General features: G+C 34.8%; 2 protein-coding genes across 3 annotated transcripts in view; one reads left to right on the top strand and one right to left on the bottom strand.

Moving 5' to 3' along the window:
* Window positions 1-21,052, bottom strand: part of CENPP (centromere protein P) — a 151,856-nt gene that overhangs the window by 61,749 nt on the left and 69,055 nt on the right. The window lies entirely within an intron of this gene.
* ASPN (asporin) lies at window positions 1,243-19,764 on the top strand. Its single transcript, XM_014065325.2, has 8 exons — window positions 1,243-1,437; window positions 4,632-4,915; window positions 8,438-8,550; window positions 9,049-9,262; window positions 12,141-12,251; window positions 15,712-15,805; window positions 17,556-17,694; window positions 18,245-19,764. Exons 2-8 carry the CDS (start codon window positions 4,651-4,653, stop codon window positions 18,440-18,442), a joined length of 1,134 nt encoding a protein of 377 aa, XP_013920800.2. The 5' UTR covers window positions 1,243-1,437; window positions 4,632-4,650; the 3' UTR covers window positions 18,443-19,764.

The raw sequence follows: 21,052 nt of genomic DNA, 5'->3' as shown, positions 1-21,052 counted from the left end.
AATCTCAGAAGGGCATTACAAAATCTGGAATAAAAGGGTGACGGATAACTAACTTATGAACTGCAGTTACTCCAAAAATCATATTGTATTATGCAGACAGATCAACATTCTTGAACATCCCTACCTGAAATAAAATGTTTCAATGTATCTTCAGCGCATGAACATCTACAACATAGACTAGAGCCAACCACTGCTCTTCTTTGCCTCTCTCTGCATTTCCTTTCATTCTCGGTCTTAATGCACTGGGAAGGCTAAAGCATGTCCATATTTTTTTAAATAATGGTAATGGAGGTTACGTCACAAACTTTTTTTTGCCATAAGATAAGGCTTTACGGCTCTGAAAAAATTACCTCAATACATTAACTGACTACATCATGAGATCTAAGCCTGCATGTTTTTAATCAAATGGATGGCATAGCTAAAATAATCAGGACAAAGGAATCACATATGCCTTTTCATATAAAACATTAATGTGGCTATCCAAAATTCTGTTGTATTGTAAAAATAATGTAAGGTGAAGTTCTTACCATTCATATGTAAGGGATCGAACTTAGTTGTGCTGCATTTTTGGAAAGGTATTTCTGAAAAATTCTTTCCCTATTTGATAATCACAGTATCCTTACCAGAGACTTTAAAATGAATGTTTATTTTTTTCTGTTACTAAACAAATTTTTCTATCCTGTTTTTTCTACTGCATTTGAATCATCTCTAATTCATTCATTTAAATATTTTCAGGCACCCTTCTTAAATAAAAATTAAAAAAAATCTTCAAGTAGTTTTCTGGCAGCAGTATGGAAACAATTTCTAACTGCCTTCTTGGATTGTTTCTCAGCTTCTACAGCCTTGGATTAGCTGGTGGTTGCCCTCCAAGTACTAACTACATCTGATCCTGCTTAGCTTTAGGGATCAGCCAAGGTCAACTAGGAATTGCCAGTAACTAGTCACTTAAACAGTATCACTGTTAGGATTAAGCTGTTAGATTGCTTTGGATAGGCAGCACATTTCAAAATGCCATACAAGAAAATACTATATTTTGTTTCATAAGGTGTGTACTTGTACAACAGACTTCAATGGACCATCCAGGGTTTGCACTGGCTTTGTGCCATCCATTATTCAGGTTCAAATTTAACCACATCTTGTGCTGAGACGTCTAGAGTTAGCTAGAAGTTTTGGCTCAGATACAGGCAGTGATGAAAAACACATGAGCAATAACAAGTTTTCTTAGTGTTATTCTTCAGTGCTCAGATAGACTAATCCACAGAAGGAGTTTATTCAAGTATTACCCAGGGTGCCAGGAAGAAAAAGACCTTTGGAGGGATTTTTAATTCCTTTAAAATATTTACTGTTACTTTTATAAACTCATTTTTTTATAAATTATCAAGGTGGAAATAATTTTCATAGCTGGAGCATTTTTAAGGAACTTCACAAATTTGCAAGGTAGGTCTTTTTAAAAAAAAACTTTTTATTAATGCACCAGTGTTCTAATGAAGCAATATTCTTTTGTCAATATTAATAATGTATTTAAATACTGTTTGATGTTTTACAGCATGTATTAGAAAACAGTACTATGAACAGAAAAATATATCATTTATTTGTGTGTTCATTCAAAGAGAACTTTCTGTCAAGCAAGTAAATCACAGACTCAGTATTTGTATTTAGCCATATTTTCAGCAATTCATAATCTCCCCATCCTTTACTTTCCTAAGGGATGAAAGAGAATGGAGGTCTGTATAGAATGCCTCCCCTATACTGTCAGCTGAGCCCTCTACTATATAAAAAACAGAAAAATAGAACTGGAATGAACTTCCTATAATTAGCATTTAGAAAATAGCCATTAGGTGAAGAAATAATATGCATTAGAAATCATTGTGTGAATTCATTATTCTATTTGGACTATTTGATTGGATCAAACAGAATAGTTGTGCATCTGATGAAAACCATTTAGGCTCTAATTCTACCAAGGTAACACTTACCTAGGAGTGCCATTGAACTCAAATGGGCTTATTTCTAAATAAACTAGCAGAAATTCCTCATATTTCATGTATATTCAATGCAATTTGATTTTATAAAATTCTATTTTCAGATTAATCAGCACATATAAATATGTGGCCTCACAAATATTCATGCTTTTAAAGTAAGGGTATATGAGCACTGGCAAAACTAGGCAGGAAAGCTTTCTGCCTTAAGTTCCATGCAGATGAAGTCTTTAGCATTTCAAACTAAGCAGTCCAACTTTCTGGTTGAACGTAATTAATAAAGTTAAGTAACATTATTTCTGGCCATATTGGCAGCCTGAATCAAAGCATTTTCTATTGACTTGCTCTGTAAAAACAAACTATTCAGAAATTCCAGACAGCATCTTCATTTAAATGGAATACCTTTCGTATTATTGAGATTATTATTTAAATAAGAAGGGCTTAGATTCATATTATTCAAAATCACCAATGCTTTCTTCAAGACAGGATTTTATTTCTTATAATCTTGGCAGCCACTAATATTCAAAGGATCTGCTGGATATAAAGGATTACCATACAAGGCACAAGGTAGAACACACATATTTTATAATATTGAATGTGCATTTTCAGACAATTTAATAATAATCATTTTTTTTTAAAGTTAAGCAATCTGCTGCCTTACAGTTATCTGGAAGTAGAATGGCCACGGTCAAGCACAAGCCCTTAGACTAATTTACTCACGAGGAACCCATGCTTTGCCCTATACCCCTGCTAAACATGCAGTCATTGATAAACCTGAGATGGTATTAAAGTTAAATATTAAATGGATCTAATGCAAATGAAAATATGTTAATATAGCAGTGATTTGGAAGAGAAGGGGATGGAAATGTCACTATGGTCAGAGAGGGTGCCAAGATAACAGAAACAGTTGTTCAAAGTGAACTTGGGTCAGGCAACATATACCACAGCAGATGTGTCAGCCTTAAAACTGCCATAACGGTTTGTGCTGTGGTTATGACAATGATATGACAGTCTCCCTTAACCAGTTAATTCTAAATAATGCAGTGTAGCGATGTTACACTGCATCCTTAGGGTTTGCAGGGCAAAGACAGTTCATGAAAAAGTACCCGGAGTTTTAGTAGCTCATAGAATTCTTTCCCTCTTTGCTTTCATTTTACTGGCTCAGAAAAATCCAGGACTTCATTAGATAATTCTGAACAATAATGCAATGCATTGGGGGGGAGGGGGGTCAGGAGACAAACCGTGTTTTAAAATGCTATCAATATGTTAAGATATACAGCTAGAATACTTGAAAGTTTTTGAGAATTTTAGACACAATAGGCATCTAGAGTCTCACAAAATATAGTTTTTCTCTAAGAACTCATATGTGCACACTCATGCCTGCTTTAATTAAGTGGCCAAGCCAAATTATAGAGAACACAGAATTACATTGTTTATCAAGTTATAGAAAAAATAATCTAATTATTTTTGATTCCAAAACTCAAACCACTATTCTACTATTATGAAATTTAAACAATTATATCTTAATTATTTCACACCTTAATTTAAAGTTCATATTCATATTACTGAGAAATCATATATACTGGACCATTATGCATTTATTTTATCATCATCCCTTATAACTTGGATGAAAAATTTTCTGTTCTCTGTGACTTTATTTAACTGTAAAATGGAAACTCTAGTTTTTTTTTACAAAATATCCAGATTACATGAATCTTAGATCCCTGAAGGAACTAGCTGATAGTCTAAGTAGAACTTAAATTTATTATCTTTTGATAAGTTCTGGGGAATGGCAAAATGCCAGAATTCAAAAATATTCCTCTTTTGGAAAAGTGGGGGTGGGAGTTAGAAAAACTAAAAACAAATCAATCTAATACTGATACTTGGAAAAATTCTATACTCTCTTTATGAAGAGCATGGATTGAAAAATAAAACACACCCACAAACCCACATATGCTTTCTAACAGCTCATTTCTGGATTCTTAACTAAATATGGGAATGTTGCAGAAGCCCTTTCTTTTCTTTACAAACTGCCAGAAACAAGAAAGGAAACTGTAGCACTTTCCCCCACAGATTTAACTCCTTTCAATTAAACTACAGTACATTGATATGACAAATAAATAACTAATAGCATAGAACTATATTCTGCCATTGGTACCATGTACATTAAACTATGTAAGTAGATGGTGTTCTGGGAGAATTGCTGGGGGGAATGATTATAGTTTACAACTGGGACCCCATTCAATTATCTTTCAACTATGTGCTTCTTTATAAACAGAACAGACTGGACTCTGAGTGGGATAGGAACTTTTCCAGCTTAGTAGCCTTATTTTCCTTCCAAGCTTCTACAATATTTCATTTCTAAAGGCTAAGCTAATCATTCTGGCAATACAGACTGAATACTGTACTCTGCAACAATCAAATCCTTTATTTCAAAAGTTAAGTTTCTAAGAGAATTGTAAGGTCTCCATATATATAATATAATTCCATATAAGTAAAACATTTTAGCCACCTTAGTTCTCAGGTAAAATCTCAACAGATGAATTAACATTTATATTCTATATATTTATATGTGGTACTTCTGTTTAATATTTCTGAAATAACAAGATCAATAATGGTATTTTTTTGTTTGGCACTCATCATGTTTTGTTTTAGGGATGTGTATTCTACAAATATGAAGGAATATATATTCCTGCTCCTTGTGGCCTTAAGTTCTGCTAAGCCTTTCCAAAAGCCTTCATACTTCACCTTTAAGAATGTAATGCTCATGGATATGGAAGATCTGGATGACGACGACGACAATGATGATGTTGACGATGATGATAAAGATGACAATTCCCTTTTTCCTACCAGAGCACCATTGATACCAGTTGACATATTTCCAGTATGTCCCTTTGGATGTCAATGCTATTTAAGAGTTGTCCACTGTTCTGATTTAGGTAAGGATAATTATCATTGAAGCTACATCTATGCAGTACATTGGTGATGTAGACATTAGTAAGTTTTCTTCAGCTTCCTGAGAAGAAACTCCAGAGATGCACTAATACTATTTCAATACCCACCTTCAGTTTTAAGGATTTCCCCATCAATTGGTCTTGATTATGAGTAATAATTGGCCTATTGCCTTTAAGTGACCAAAATGAACAACTTCCCCTTTTGCTACAGTACAATCTGGAGTTCACAAAAATATCAATTGTGTAACACTCTAGAAAACTAGTTTGGATGATTTGACTGACTAGTTTCTTTGCCTCTGATGGAGTGCATTATCTGTGGGATAGCATATTGCTGATTTACAGTTGTTAGTTCAAGATATGGATTGGAATGAAAAAGAAACCTGACTGTCAAGTTTAAATGGGGCAAATTCATCATGGAACTTTAGTAACTTTACTGTATTAATTAAAGTCTGCTTGGGTATTGACAGGAGAGTATGGCAGAAAGTGAATAGGGAAAAAGGCCCCACATAGTTGGGCAAAATTAAAAAAGCAAGAATTACACAGAATTCAGTTAGGTATTTTTAATGTTTAAATACAGACTGTGGGAAAATATGAGAGAAATTTTTCACTCATTGACAGTGCGTTAAGAAAAGTGAGATGTCTTGGAATTACTCTTCCCAGGATTGTTCTCCTCTGGCTTAAGTTGCCACTTATAAGATAAATTGATGTTCGTCTTAACTTCTATCTCTTATGTCTGGTCTTCCATTCCTTTTTCAGCCTGGCCAAAAATTTTCATAGCACCAATATGCCTAAGGTCTATGTTTATAATATGGGAAATCTTTGCATGGAAGTTCTCCTTTTCTGATGAAGCATCAGTTAACTGGGATAGTTGGGAATGTATTATAAGCAGATGATCCAAATATTAATGTGAAATGATTCAATCCCAACCTTTGAGACTTCAGAGGCTAGAACGCTCAGGCCATAAGACAAGCACACTTTACATTTTAGTTACTTCTGTTACTCTATAAATCCAGATCGAGTCTGAGTACCGCTTGCAAGTCTTAATAACTTCTGGTCATACAAATAATTTAATGTAACTATCCACTATATGAATATAATGCTCGTCATTCATTCTACAACTCCCCTACAAAAGCTGAAACTATTTATGACCAGCATTTACACATAGGACCAATCAAACAGTGCCATGACTCATATACAACCATGAGGAATCTGTGAAACTTAACCTAGCTTCCTGTTGTGTTTCCCAAGAAATTAGGGTTGGGCAGATTGCAAGCTCACAAGCCACATATTCACTGAAACTGAGGAACCATAACCCCTGATTCTCTATCATGAAAATTTCATAATGTATAATGCTACCAGTTTCTTGCTCTCATCATCAAGAACAGCAAGAACTCTTCCTACATTGCCTGCCAAATATGCTGATTCTATTGATGTTGTTTACTCTCTCCCACACCCCAATTATGTGATTACACTATGAATTTCTATAACACACCACTATCCCAGCATCCTGCTGCTAAAGATAGTTGCTTGATGAGTATTTCCAGAAACACTTTACCTGCTTTCTTCCTCCTCATCAGTGCTCCTCTATTTGTTAAGGAAAGCCAGTGGTCCATGTTTACTGGTTCCTAAAGTCTGTAGCGTATTAGGGATTGCCAACTCTTCCCCTAATTTCTGATGATCTAGTGCATTTGCAGAAGCTTGCATTGTTACTAAGTTAAACCTCAAGTGCAATCTGACCAGATCAACATATTATAGAGAGGAACAGTAATTTTTCATAAAGTTTACATTATACTGACCTGTATTAATCTAGCCCAAGATTATATTAGCTCTTTTGCACCTTTGCTTCTAGCCATACTGAAAATATAGTTGTTTTAAGTTCAAAAATGCTAAAAAAATTGGATGCAATGGTGTTAAAGAATTAAAGTAATTCTTTTTAAAGGAAACTTGATGGTGGGTAATACCCAGTCAGCAGGTTATTTCAAGTGGGCAATTAGCTTTGAATCACTGCACAGCTGCAAAAGCTCCAAGACTAACACTCTTTTCCACCTTAGGCTCCATGGAAACTTATCTGTCTATTCCCAAGTCAAGCAGTCTGGGTAGATTCGTGTACTATAGGTAGAAGCACAATAAGCAAGTCAACTTGAACTCTGTTGATCTATTGCGTGGGCTTGACAGTTATTTAAATGGTTAGGATGAATCAACTTTGCATCATCCTAAACAAATGGATTATCTTGATCTTTTTCAGTCTTCAGTCCAATCAGGGTTTAGGCCTAATTTTGGGGCATAGGTACTATTGGTCAATCTTCTAGATTACCTGTGTTGTGACTTGGATTTGGGAGGTAGGCCCATTCTGTTTTTATTAGATCTCAACAGCTTTTGATACCATCAACCATGGTTCACTTTTGGATTGTTTTAACCATGATTCTACTCCTTTCTTAGTTGGTGGGAGAAGAGAGATCGGCCCAGTGGCCCCTGATTTATGGAACACCACAGGTGTTTGTCTTGTATCCATTGCTTTTTAACTTCTATATGAATTTATTAGCGAAGTTGTGTATCGTGAAAAAAAAAGACATTATTCAACAGTTTATGGATGGGTATCTTCAATATCCTGATGATATTTAATTGTATTTTGCCATCTGACTTATGGGAGAGTTATTATTAACCTTAACCGGTATCTAGAGTCTGTCAAGTTTGGGATGAGAAATAACAAATTGAAATTGAACCCTACCAATTTGGAGTTACGGTTGACGCCTTTTTGTCACAAGCACTACCTACCAGGAAGTAGGTTCACAACGTGGGGCTGCTTCTGAACTCCAGAGTGGTCTATGCCCAGCTTCAGCAGGCATGCCAGTGGTGAAGCAGGAATAGGAGGACCAACTACTCTAACTCATGCTCGTACATAGTTAGACAACACATAGTTAGACAACTTTAATGTACTCTACTTGGGACTGCATTTAAAGAGTATTCAGAAATTACAATTAGTCTAAAATGAAGCAGCTGCCTCCTTTTGCAATTCTAGCACTGGGAGCATATTATGGCACTTTTAGGATCCTGCATTGTTTGCCATTTGGGTCCTATATAAGGTGCTGGAGTTGACTCATAAAGCCCTCTACAGCTTAGTCTCTTAAGTACTTTCCAGACTGCCTACTCCTGTCAGTATCACTCCAACCAATTGGAACTACTAGAAAAAAACAAATTGTACACTTTCAAGAGGCTTGGGTAGTGCTGCTTCTTTGTAGAGAGCCAAACACAGTGGAACAGCCTGACCATGGCAAAAAGAATAGTTCTCTTGTTAGTCTTTTGGAAGCTGTTGAAATTGTTTCAGACAACTTTCCCCTGATGTGAATGTTGCCATCTTCATTTCATTTTCTTTTTTATTTTATTTATTGTATTTATTTATTTATTTTATGTATACATTCTATAAAAGGCACCAAGAGTCTCCTTTGATTGCAATGCACAGAAATATGTTTACTAAATAAATATTCATAATTTTTTTCTTATAAATAGGCTTGACTTCTGTACCAAGGAATATTCCATTAGATACTCGTATGATAGATCTTCAAAACAACAAAATAAAAGAGATCAAGGAAAACGATTTTAAAGGACTTTCATCACTATATGTAAGCTTATTTTCTGAACTTCTTCTCAGGACACTATCATACTTCATTTTACCTACCACCTACACACACACACACACACACACACACACACACTCTGAATAACAGCATAAGATTAATGTAAATTGATGTTCAAAGAGATAAATAAAGATAATTGTTTGGAAAATCAGTAATTTGATCTATACTAACCACATTTTCAAAACTGATCAATTTGTGATCATTTTATTAATCTATAGTAAAAGCAAAAGATAAAATCTTATGTGTAATATTAGAATTAAATCTAATTTTCTTTTGGCAGTCTTTAGTGACTCCATTTCCATGTTACTTCTGCTTTATTCAAATCATACATAAACAATTTCAAGTTGGAGTTTTATGGCTTGCAAAAGTTTGAATACTTAAAAAAACCCAATATATTTCCATTTAAAGAATATCATACTGTCTTTTTAAGTGAGAACTTTGAAATAAAATCAATGCCTAACGTTAAGCTCATATTTTGATTAGGCCCTTGCCTTGAACAACAACAAAATAACAAAGATCCATCCTAAAGCATTTCAGTCAACAAAGAAGCTGCGGCGCCTCTACTTGTCCCATAATCATTTAACTCAGATCCCAGAAAATCTGCCAAGAAGTTTAGCTGAGATAAGAATTCATGACAACAAAGTTAAAAAGATTCATAAAGACATATTTAAGGGAATGAAATCTTTACATGTTTTAGGTAAGTGTATTATTTTTATAAATCTGCTGCACAATAGTGGGGGGTGGGGAAGGTTACTCTGTAACCCCCCCAGAATCACAGAGATGAGCAGTGAACAAATTTAATAAATAAATAAACCATTAGTAGAGAAATTTAGATTGAACAAACTAAAATGGAAAAAGGATAAGAGAAGTAATATTTCTTAGTAGATAACAAGAGAACCTGTCTGCATTCAATATATAAATATTTGATGAAGGATTTACAAGTTATTCATATCATTCAGACCATCAACATAATAAAAACTATTGGCTTCATTATAATTTTATCAGTTACACACTAAAAGCTTGTTTGGGTGTCTGTATATATGTATGTGCATTTTTGTACATATATATGTGTGTGTGTATGTATACACACATACACACACACACATATATACACATACATACACACATACATACATATGTATAAGTTGCATTTTTGCTGATAAATAAATGGAGACTACAAGGTATATTTTTGGAAATTTATTCTTGTACATATTGTCAAAATATTTCCAGGTTCAAATAACCATACAAAGGTTTTCTTGCAATCTTCATGACCTTTTCTGTAGAAAGCCAAATGTCTTTACTAGGAGAGAAAAGTTATGGAATTCTGATACATGAGTTGTGTAAAATAATCATTCAAAGCTAAGGTAGACTAATCATATAGCATAAATGTGGACACAACCCAAAAGTTATCTAACATTACCACGGCAAATCTTGCCTCCTTATTTCAAAATTCTTAAAAACCTATTTTTTGAAATAATGTTTTATTTTGTAAGGATTGTATAGATTTAATAATTTTATGGAAGTTGAGGTTTGTAATTTTTATTTAAAGATGGATAGGAGTATTGAGCTTCTTCTATCATCAAAACAATGTGACCTTGGAACAAAAGAAGCCAAACAAATCAATCTGCTTCAAATATAATATAAAGGTATACTTCAAGGTTTGGAGGCTTAATGTGATATACGTAATTTATAGTCTGCTTGCCATATTTTCTATTTTTTGAGATCCCATTAAGCCAAAAACAAACAAAACACTCATATAAAAAAAATCTCCTTTAAAATAATTAATGCTATCTTCTTGTTCAAACTTCACAGATAGAACACAGATTCCTATTACTTTGTGCTGCATAGTTTAAACAAAAATAGCTGCCTCATGGAATTGAGAGAAAGCAGATAATCATTTGTTTATTAAAAAGGAATATGTGGATAGCTCTTGTTTGGTAACCAGCTTGATAATCCAATTCATTTTGTGGCTCTGTCTATAGCAAATGTTTATTTTTGAAAGGATGAAGTGCACCAATATTTCACTCCTTTTAAAAGTTTTGATATATATGGTTTTAATTTATCATGTGTAAAGGTAAAGGTTCCCCTCGCACATACCATATTTTTTGGCGTATAAGACACACCAAGGTTTTGAAGACGCATTTTTTTTAAAAAAAGTAGATAGGTAGAGGGATAGAGGGAGAGAAAGAGATAGAAATACAGTACGTAGGTTTGGAGAGAGAGAGAGTAGTTAGGTAGGTAGGTAGATAAAGGGAGAGATAGAGATAGAGAGAGAGAGAGGGAGAGAGAGTCAGTAGGTAGGTAGAGGGATAGAGAGAAAGAAATAGAAAGAGGTAGAGAGATACAGTAGATAGGTAGGGAGAGAGAGAAAGAGAAAGTAGATAGGTTGGTAGGTAGAGGGATATAGAGAGAGAAATAGACACAGAGAGAAATACAGTAAATAGGGAGAGAGAGAGTAGGTAGGGGGATAGAGAGAGAGAAATAGAGATAGAGAGAAATACAGTAGATAGGTAGGTGTTTCTGCTGGCACAGCACTTGATCTATGTAATTCTCATCAACCAGTTAAAGAACTTTCCAAAAGGGGGGGGGAGTTTTTGCACTCTGCAAACCTCCCAAAAATGGCCTGTTTTTCACAAAAACAGGCCCGTTTTTCACAAAAACGGGCCCGTTTTTGCAGAGTGCTCCTGGGGAAGGGGAGCAAAAACCAGCAAAAAAATGGCACATTTTTTTTGAAAATGGCCATTTTTCGTCAAAAAAAATTGCATTCATAGCCTTATGGAAGCTTATAGAGTGCTGCTGAGGGTTGGGGGAGGGGGCAAAAAATAGCCCATTTTTGCTCATTTCTGTCCTTCCCAGCCCCAGAAGCTCTCTGAAAGCCTGCTACAAGCTATGCACAGCGATTTTGGTGAAGGGGGCAGGAGGCTTCGGTGTATAAGACACACCCAGATTTTCAGCCTCTTTTTTGAGGAAAAAAGGTGCGTCTTATACTCCGAAAAATACGGTATGTGCTAGTTGTTCCCGACTCTAGGGGTGGTGCTCATCTCCGTTTCAAAGCCGAAGAGTTAGAGCTGCCTGAAGATGCCTCTGTGATTATGTGGCCAGCATGACTAAACACCAAAGGCACACAGAGCGCTGTTACCTTCTCACCAAAGGTGGTCCCTATTTTTCTACTTGCATTTTTACATGCTTTTGAACTGCTACATTGGCAGAAGCTGGGGCAAGTAACAGGAGCTCACTCTGTTACATGGCACTAGGGATTTGAACCGTCAAACTGCTGACCTTTCTGATCAACAAGCTAAGCATCTTAGCCACTGAACCAATGTGTCATGTGTATATTCCTCCAAAAATGAATCTGTTCATGAATTTATGCCATATTTTATAAATTAACGGTGTTAGGAGGTTTTCTACACCTTTGTACAAAGCCACTTCCTTTATTCATATACAAATTAATATATTATAAAGAATAAATCACTGTACTCTTTCACTGGAACTATAAAAAACCAGATTGGGGTGGCTTTTTGAAATTTGAAAATCACCTGTACTTCCAACTAACAGAAAGTGCTCTCTTTTGACAGAAATGAGTGCAAATCCTCTTGACAACGATGGAATAGAACCTGGGGCTTTTGAAGGTTTGACACTCTACCATATAAGGATAGCAGAAGCAAAATTAACATCTGTACCAAACGGTATGATGTATTTTGTTTTTTTTTAAATAAATATACTTATTTATTAAATAAGTATAAGTTAAATGTACTTAACTTCTTTTATAAACTATATTTCAAATTTGATATTAATATGTTATTTCAGTTAAAATAATTATAACTGACTTGTGTAATGACATATTATGTAATGACATATTATAAGAATTCAATGATTTCTGAAAATAGGATCCAGAAGCTTGGGAGCACATCAATGTCATTCTTGGAAAGAAAAAAATACATATACAACTAAGCAAACAGTGAAAAGAACAAATTACCCAATCCAGGTTTAAAGAATCAATGTTACAGAGAATCATTGTCCGATGGTTGAGGATCTAACTATGCAATAGTTGCATTCAAGGCAAATAAACAAGCTGTACAATTTATTTGTCTGATAGACATCAAAACAAGCATATTGTTTTATGCTAGAATCCAATCCAGAAATCATGCTTATTAGAGCTGGAGGTAAATTTTAGGCTAAGTCAAATAACAAGTTATTTATTAAATTGACCATCTTAAACTTGCAGAGTATTGATATGTGCCACAAGGAGAAACATAGTCCATACCTCTTTGGAATTTGTCATTCCTATTCAAGAAGTAGCACTCTCCTTTTGAGATGTACACCAATAAAATACACTTGATAGAAAAGCCGGAGCATCAACATCTATGATGGTCAAACATAAAAGATTTCATAGGAGAACCAATTAAATGAAGTATGGTTTACAATCAGCATAACCATTAAATTGGAAAATTACTATGAAGTTACCCTAACTATATTCCGATCTTCCAGGAACATCAAAGGCTGAAACATGTGGTCTTCTGTCAAAAGGTTAAAAAAATAACTTAAAAAGTTCCAAGAGTTCAGAAAAACCTATTTCCCATTTCAGCAAATATTTTTGTTCTTAATTAAATTATCAATTGTAAAAGCATGCCATGTTTTTATAACAACTCAAGAAAAGAAAAACGCTAGTGGATGAACTGTAATATCTTTGCATCCAATCCTGGGATGATCTTAAATGCTAAAATATAAGCAAATAATCTACACATTTATTCAAATGTAAATTTTCACCATATATTGTGTGACTGTGCTATGAAATACTGTATTTTTCGGAGTATAAGACGCAGAGGGTGAAAATCTGGGTGCGTCTTATACACTGAATACAGCATTTTTGGGCTTCTGAAACCCCACGCCCTTTGCAAAAATGGACGTTCTGAGGGTTTGGGAGGCCTGCAAAGTGCTCCTGGAGCACTTTGGGGAGGGCAAAAGCAAGCGAAAAATGGGCTGGTTTTTGCTCCCCACAGCCCCCAGGAGCACTCTGCAGGCCTCTCAAACTCTCTGCATGCCCTGTTTTCACAAAAAACATGGCACGCAGTGGGTTTGGGAGGCCTGCAGAGTGCGAAAACTTTTTTTTTTTAAATTTACCTCTTCGAAATCTTGGTGCGTCTTATACACCGGTGTGTCTTACAGTCCGAAAAATACAGTACTCAACATTTCAACTACTGGTTCTCTGGAACCTGTCAGAACTGGCTGAATACCACCTCTGGGCATAATACCAGAAAAATATGATAAAGGTATGTTGAGAATTGCAGGGAAAGATATTGGAATAACATTTGACATTACCTAATCTTCTAATTTCAAGATGAGCTGAAAATTCTGGAAGTTGAAGTTTATGTATCTGCAAGTTCTTAAGGACAAGAAATTGGCATATTCAAAGTTATTTTTCAGCCATAGATGCACAAGTCTGTTCAAGAATCATTTGCAAATGAATCTCAAAGGCCAACATGTATGAATATTAGTGACTAGTTTATGAATCCAATAAACAGAAATGTACATTCATACATAAATTAGAAAAACAAAGGTAGAATTGGAAACCAACAAGAAGAAACTGTTTTTTGGGCATTTCATAATAAAGCTGCCAAGATGAAATCATTGGAGAGCTAATATTTTCCTAGACCATAATGGAAACCAAAGGCATGCTTTAGATCATAGTGCAACAACACAGAAAACAGATACATGAATATAACAAGCAGTATCATTTTAAAAGTTTGCTTAATGCCTCCATCTCTTTAATTTTATGTGGTGGGCATTTGTTAGTTTTAAGATGCCACAAAATTTTGTTGTGTATATTGGCTAACAGTTCTAAAATAACAAAAGTGCCTTATATTTAATTTGAAAAACTATTTCTCAGATCAACATGAGGCTTGCACAAGAATGCTGTTACACTTACCATTTTCCATATGCTAATGCAGATTTGGGTCTGTTTTGCACGACCTACGCATTTTAGCACTCATAATAGCAATAGCAATAGCAATAGCAGTAGACTTATATACCGCTTCATAGGCCTTTCAGGCCTCTCTAAGCGGTTTACAGAGAGTCAGCATATTGCCCCCAACAATCTGGGTCCTCATTTTACCCACCTCGGAAGGATGGAAGGCTGAGTCAACCCTGAGCCGGTGAGATTTGAACCGCTGACCTGCTGATCTAGCAGTAGCCTGCAGTGCTGCATTTAACCACTGCGCCACCTTGGCTCTAAATTGTTACTACAATTTTCTTTGAAATAGTCATAATAAATGGCAATACTTTTCTCAAATTTAAATAGGGAAGAAAAGGAGATGTTGCCACCAACTACTAAACATTGCAATTTACAGATCTATTTCCCAGATTTTAGGAAGTACCACCAATTGAAACCTGAACATGCAAGCTTTATCATGAAAATAAAGTAGTAGTCTTTCTGTGAGTTCAATATAATAGTAGACTGTTAACAGAGGGTTTTGAAATTTAATTCTGCTGTTAGTGTTATCTGTTAACTATGCTCTTTTCTATGTAGTACATAGATGTAGGCCAAGTTGGTCAGGTAAACAGTGTTGTAGAAATTTATAAATTGTGTGCCTACTTTGCAAAGGGAGTGAGCATTATTATATTTGAAATATATTTATCAGTATTCCCCAAGGGGGATATTTTATTGTTTTGTTCACATTTTTTATCTTTATATAGTCTTATCTAGTTTTCTTTTCCTCTTGTATTTCTTTTCCTTTCTCCCCTTTTTTGGAGTTTGTGTTTTAAAGCTTTGAATAAAAATTAAAAAAAAATGGGGGGGGGAGGAGAAAATAAAGAAATGTCAATAATTTATTTTGGCATAAGATGATATTCTAAGTTGACATGCAGTGGGACATCTGTGCATATAGGATGTCATCACTTTCCTTCTTGTGAATGAAACAACCTGGAGAATATGATCCTGCTTCGATTCAGCAATCTATGCCATTTTAATTCCTGAAATGTGTATTTGAACAAGAGAAGCCTCATTGTTCATCGTCACTATGTATTCCTGTAACAATTATAGCTGCCATAAAAACGTTGCAACATTTGATCTCCACATATCTAATAATATATTAATGCTTAATTTTTAATGTTTAACTTATTCAAGATACATATTCTCCTTTTTAACAGCATTGCCATCCAGTCTCCTGGAACTTCATCTAGATGACAACAAGATCTCTGCAATTGAACTTGAAGATTTCATTCGATATAAAAATCTTCAGAGGTAGAACTTAAGCTTTGAATGAGTTGCCACTAGTATGCTGATAACATTTAGTGCTACTGATTCTGTCTGTAGACGTGGTAAAGAGAAAGCAGTCAATTTATCTGACTGTTTCTTAGCCTCAGTAATATTATTCAAGGGAACTAACTGAAATGAAATCCTGATAGACAGAGGTGCTTTTGCTGTATGGAAAACCAGAGCCTGTGCCCAAAGGACAGCTTATTCTACGATGGGGTTGCACCAGGGGTGGGTCCTGGCTGCAGCTACTACTAGTTTGCTCAGGGACGTGCCGTGCATGCTTGAGGCGTGCTCTGCGCGCATGCACAGTGCAACAAAATTGCTCTATACATGCGCATAAGGCAGAAACAAGATGGCGGCGAACCATTTTGGGGGCATGGCAGGCCTGGGTCGCTGCTGGTTCCAGCGACCCAGGCCGCCAAGTTACTACAGGTTCGGCCAAACCGGTCTGAACCAGTAGGAACCCACCTCTGTGTTGCACCAGCTGTTAACGGGCACTTGCCCAACTATTCCTAATACGAACTGCGACTCTTCTTATGTTCTGGTTTGATCATGATAAACAATTGCAATATTCAATATGACCTAACCTTGAAGAGTTTTCTGAAATTTCAACTGGTACAAATGTATGGCACCTAAAAATGGTAGCTAACCAGTCCGTAAAATTGGAATCCGGAATATTATTTCCATGTGGAAAGATTTGCATTTGTTGCCATTTGTTTTGAAACACAGCCCAGTGTTCTTTTATTTTTTTAGGTTTTTTAATTTTTAAGAAAATGTTGGATATACATTTGTCTGAAGTGATGTAGGGTTTCCTGCCTAAGCAGGAGGTTAGACTAGAAGACCTCCAAGGTCCCTTCCAACTCTGTTATTCTATATTCTATTTGATCATAACTGATTTAGGACTTACCTATATTAACATTACCATGTTTAACATTAATATCAGCAAGAAGACAGTTTTAGCTTCCCAATGGGGATATAAGAGAAAGCTTTTTCCTGCTTTGCTCCTTACCAGGGGAATATATTTAGCCTCCAGGAAAGAATTTAAGAGTGCCTTATATAGAAAAACAAGGAAACTAAATGATAAAAATTAAAAATTGTTGATACTATAATAATTCAAAATTTGATGCAATATTTTGTAACAATAATTCCTTAACATTATATTAACTTATTAAGAACTCTTCCAATAACTTTTATTCCTTTGAGGTCTCCTGTTTTGCTTTGATTCATATAAATACATTTCTACATTATACTATATTATTGTAGTCAATTTCTTTTTTTCTTTGAACCTAAGAGGGGTCAGGAAGATCTTTTTTTCCTGAAGCAGGTTAGATCTTGTGACCTCTGTTTCTAAATAGATATACTGAGGAATTTTGGCTATGCCTATAAATAATAGATGGAGAGAATGAAGTAAAAAAACAGAATGCCCTTCAAGACTTCAAGCACCTGGAAAAAAATATGGCTCCATTATGGATATATTAAGTTGAATTAAATTGTGTTAAAAGAGGTAAGATAACTTTAAAGGAATGTAACAGATACTAGAAGAATGTTAAAGAAGAAATGCAAGTTATATTTAACGATATTCTGACAGCCCAATAGAATATTGAAAAGCAGTTCTTGAGAAAATAGTTTTTACAATGAAGTCCTGAAATACTCTGTTTTAAGTAGTTTATACAGTTTTCAAGTTTTATTATAAAATATATTGTCTGAGCTATTTCAAATTTTAATTTACCACTAGGTTGGGGTTGGGAAACAACAAAATCAAAGATGTGGAAAATGGAAGTTTTGCTAATATACCAAATGTTAGAGAAATCCATCTAGAAAAGAATAAACTGAAAAAAGTACCAGCTGGTCTTTCAGAACTAAAATATCTACAGGTAATATTTAATAAGCTTTTTTTCTTGCTCTTACAGAGACAGTTGTCAAGTTTGTAACAGTAACTATGGCTAGCACAAGGTAGCACAATTGAAGCAGAATTGTTTCAATTCTGTACTTAAATACTTCTAAATTTTGTATTTGTATTGTATTGATCAGGGGCAGTGGTGGGATTCAATTTTTTTTACTACTGGTTCTGTGGGCGTGGCATGGCTTGGTGGGCGTGGCAGGGGAAGAATACTGTAAAATCTCCATTCCCTCCCCTCTCCAGGGGAAGGTTACTGCAAAATCCCCACTCCCTCCCAATCAGCTGGGACTCGGGAGGCAGAGACTAGGTGGGTGAGGGGCCAGTCAGAGGTGGTATTTACCGGTTCTCCAAACTACTTAAAATTTCCGCTACTGGTTCTCCAGATCTGGCCAAAACCTGCTGAATACCACCTCTGATTTGGGGCCATTAACCTGCTAATCCCATCTAGCAAATACTAAACTTGTGGTAGTAAGCTTAAACATATTGTATGGTGATTACTGAAATTTCTTTTTATCTTCTCATAGGTTGTCTTTCTTCACTCAAATAGTATTTCAAGCGTGGGAGTGAATGATTTTTGTCCAAGAGAAGGAAGGCTGAAGAAAACACTATATAATGGCATAAGCTTATTCAAGAATCCTGTCAAATACTGGGATATCCAACCAGCAACTTTTCGTTGTGTACTAAATAGAAACAGTGTGCAGATTGCAAATTATGGAAAATAAAATAGTACAAGCAAAGAATTATTGAAGTACTATTATTAAAACCAGTATCACAAAACTTGAAACTGTTAAAACCTGTAAATTACACTCCCCAATTTCTTTACAAAACTTATACAAGATTTAATAAATTAAAACATTTCTCTATGTTTTTAATTTGTGTAATTTAGGAATCGTACTAGAATAAATGGTTTCTTAGCACAAAATTGGATTGTTTTGTTCACTGAGATCCACACTAAGTTGCCTTTTCTTACAGAAAAAAATAGTAAGTTTTAATACAATTTTAGGGTATTAAATAATTAGTTATGTCCTGGAAAGATCTCCTGTATAAGTATTTATCATAGCTCAAGAAGAAAAATTTGAACATTTAACAAAAGTAAACTAAACTGGCTTTAAAAAGCTCTATAGGGCACTTTATTATTAATTTGATAATCTAATTCATTATGACACTAGATAATATTTAAATATTTATGCTAAAATTGAAAGACAACTTAATATCAAGCCCTTTAGCCTCAAAGGCTTTAATATTTATTCATGTGGATGTCGTGGGAGTATACACTACTTTTATAACAAAAACATATATATCTTGAATATTAACCATGTAGAAATGTTTTTAAAAGAGAAATGAGTATATTCTCTCCACAGGGAGCACAAATACACAATCTTGTATTTCCTGTAGGGGGTTAGTTCAGGTAGGATAGAATTTTAAGATCTAGGATTAGAAAAGTATTTTATTTTTTGGTAAAATATTTTAAGCATGTGGGGATCTTGATCATGTGTAGCTCATAAACAGGATTGAGACAGAAACAGAAAGACAAGTTACTGTATGCAGAGTCAATGACAGTCACAGACTGTTATACCTGAACTGAAAACTGAGTTAAAATAATTTAATTTATTTTCCCACAAGCAGTTATAGATATTCTGGCTAACCTTCTCTTTACATGTGAGATAAACAGAGAAATAGCTTTAAAGACAGAAAACAGTAACACAAATTAATACAAAATAAAGAAAACAAAGGAAGAAAAAGAAAGAAAAAAGCTCTTCACATGTGTTTTCACTTGATGTAGACTTGGTGACTAATTTAAGACCACTTTTCAACTTCTTGTCTTTTATGTATTATTAAAGCAGGATCCAATTCTTTTATATTACTGCTTTAGTACTGTAACTTTGCTTTAATCCAACCTGCATGTACTGTATACAAAATATTTTGTTATGGATGGTTAACTGATGATGGTACTGTATGAAAATAGCTGTCTACTTCTATATTTAGTGTATATGCATTGGTCTTTAAGTTAAGAAAACAGAAAAATGTTCAGTTGTTTTATTAAACATATGAATTGAAATCTCATACTACTGTGATACTACTGCTTCTGTTTTAGATTATTTTCACAGTATAAATATACACTTAAACTTTAATCTTAGTATTTTGATAACAGAAACCTATTGGCAATGGATTTTCTATTTTACTTGTGACTCTGGTAACATTAAAGCTTATGTTCTGGAGGTCTGGGATCAATGAACATAAAAAAGATGATATTGGAAATTTCAGAAGAAAAAAAATGTGAAAAGTAGACCTCTGTTCTTTAAAGAAAACTATTAACTTTCTGTTTCTTTAAAATAATCTTTATTGAATTCAAAGAAGTTGGCTAGATCTACATTCCATGTGTGTGTGTGTGTGTGTGTGTGTGTGTGTGTGTGTGTGTGTGTATGCGCCTGTATGCAATGAATCAGTGAACACATAAAAGCAAACAAAGTAATAACCAAAGCCAACCTGGGTTTGTCAAAAATAGATCATGTTAGACAAATCCTATTGCATTTTTGACATAGTGACAAAATTAGTGGACCAGAGGAATGCTGTCTATATAATTTACTTGGACTTCATTAAGGCATTTGATAAAGTAGACCATAACCTACTACCTGATAAGACAGAAAAATGTGGGTTAGACAGCATCACCACCAAATGGATTCGTAACTAGCAGACCAACTGCACTCAACATGTAGTCCTCAATGGAACTGCATATACATGGAGGGAAGTATGCAGCAGGGTACCTCAAGGCTCTGTTTTAGTCCCAGTACTCTTCAACATCAATGATTTGGATGAGGGGATAGATGGGGGATTTCATCAAATTTGCAGATGACACCAAGCTGGCAGGAATAGCCAACACTAGATAGGCTTAAGATATAGAAGGATCTTGACAGACTTGAACATTGGGCGTTATCTAACAAAATGAAATCCAATGGTGAAAAAAGTAAGCTTCTACACTTAGGCAAGAAAAACAAAATTCATAGTACAGTATATGTGTTACCTCGCTCAATAGTAGTAACTGTGAGAAAGATCTTGGAGTCCTAGTGAACAATCATTTAATTATGAACCAGCAGTGTGCTACAGCTGCCAAAAAAGCTAACACAGTTCTAGGCTGTATAAACAGAGGGATAGAATCAAGATCACATGAAGTGTTAATACTACTTTATAACGCCTTGGTAAGGCCACACTTGGAATACTGCATCCAGTTTTGGTTGCCACAATATAAAAAAGACTCTAGGAAGAGTGCAGAGAAGAGCAACAAAGATGATTAGGGGAGTGGAGGTTAAACATAAATAATGGTTAATGGAATT

Source organism: Thamnophis sirtalis, unplaced genomic scaffold (genome assembly GCF_051295495.1).
Source record: "Thamnophis sirtalis isolate CommonGarterSnake01/CBP01778 unplaced genomic scaffold, rThaSir2_p1.2 scaffold_3, whole genome shotgun sequence".
Classification (NCBI taxonomy): domain Eukaryota; kingdom Metazoa; phylum Chordata; class Lepidosauria; order Squamata; family Natricidae; genus Thamnophis; species Thamnophis sirtalis.
The sequence above is the reverse complement of the archived record's forward strand: the minus strand, read 5'-3'. Positions and strand labels throughout refer to the sequence as shown.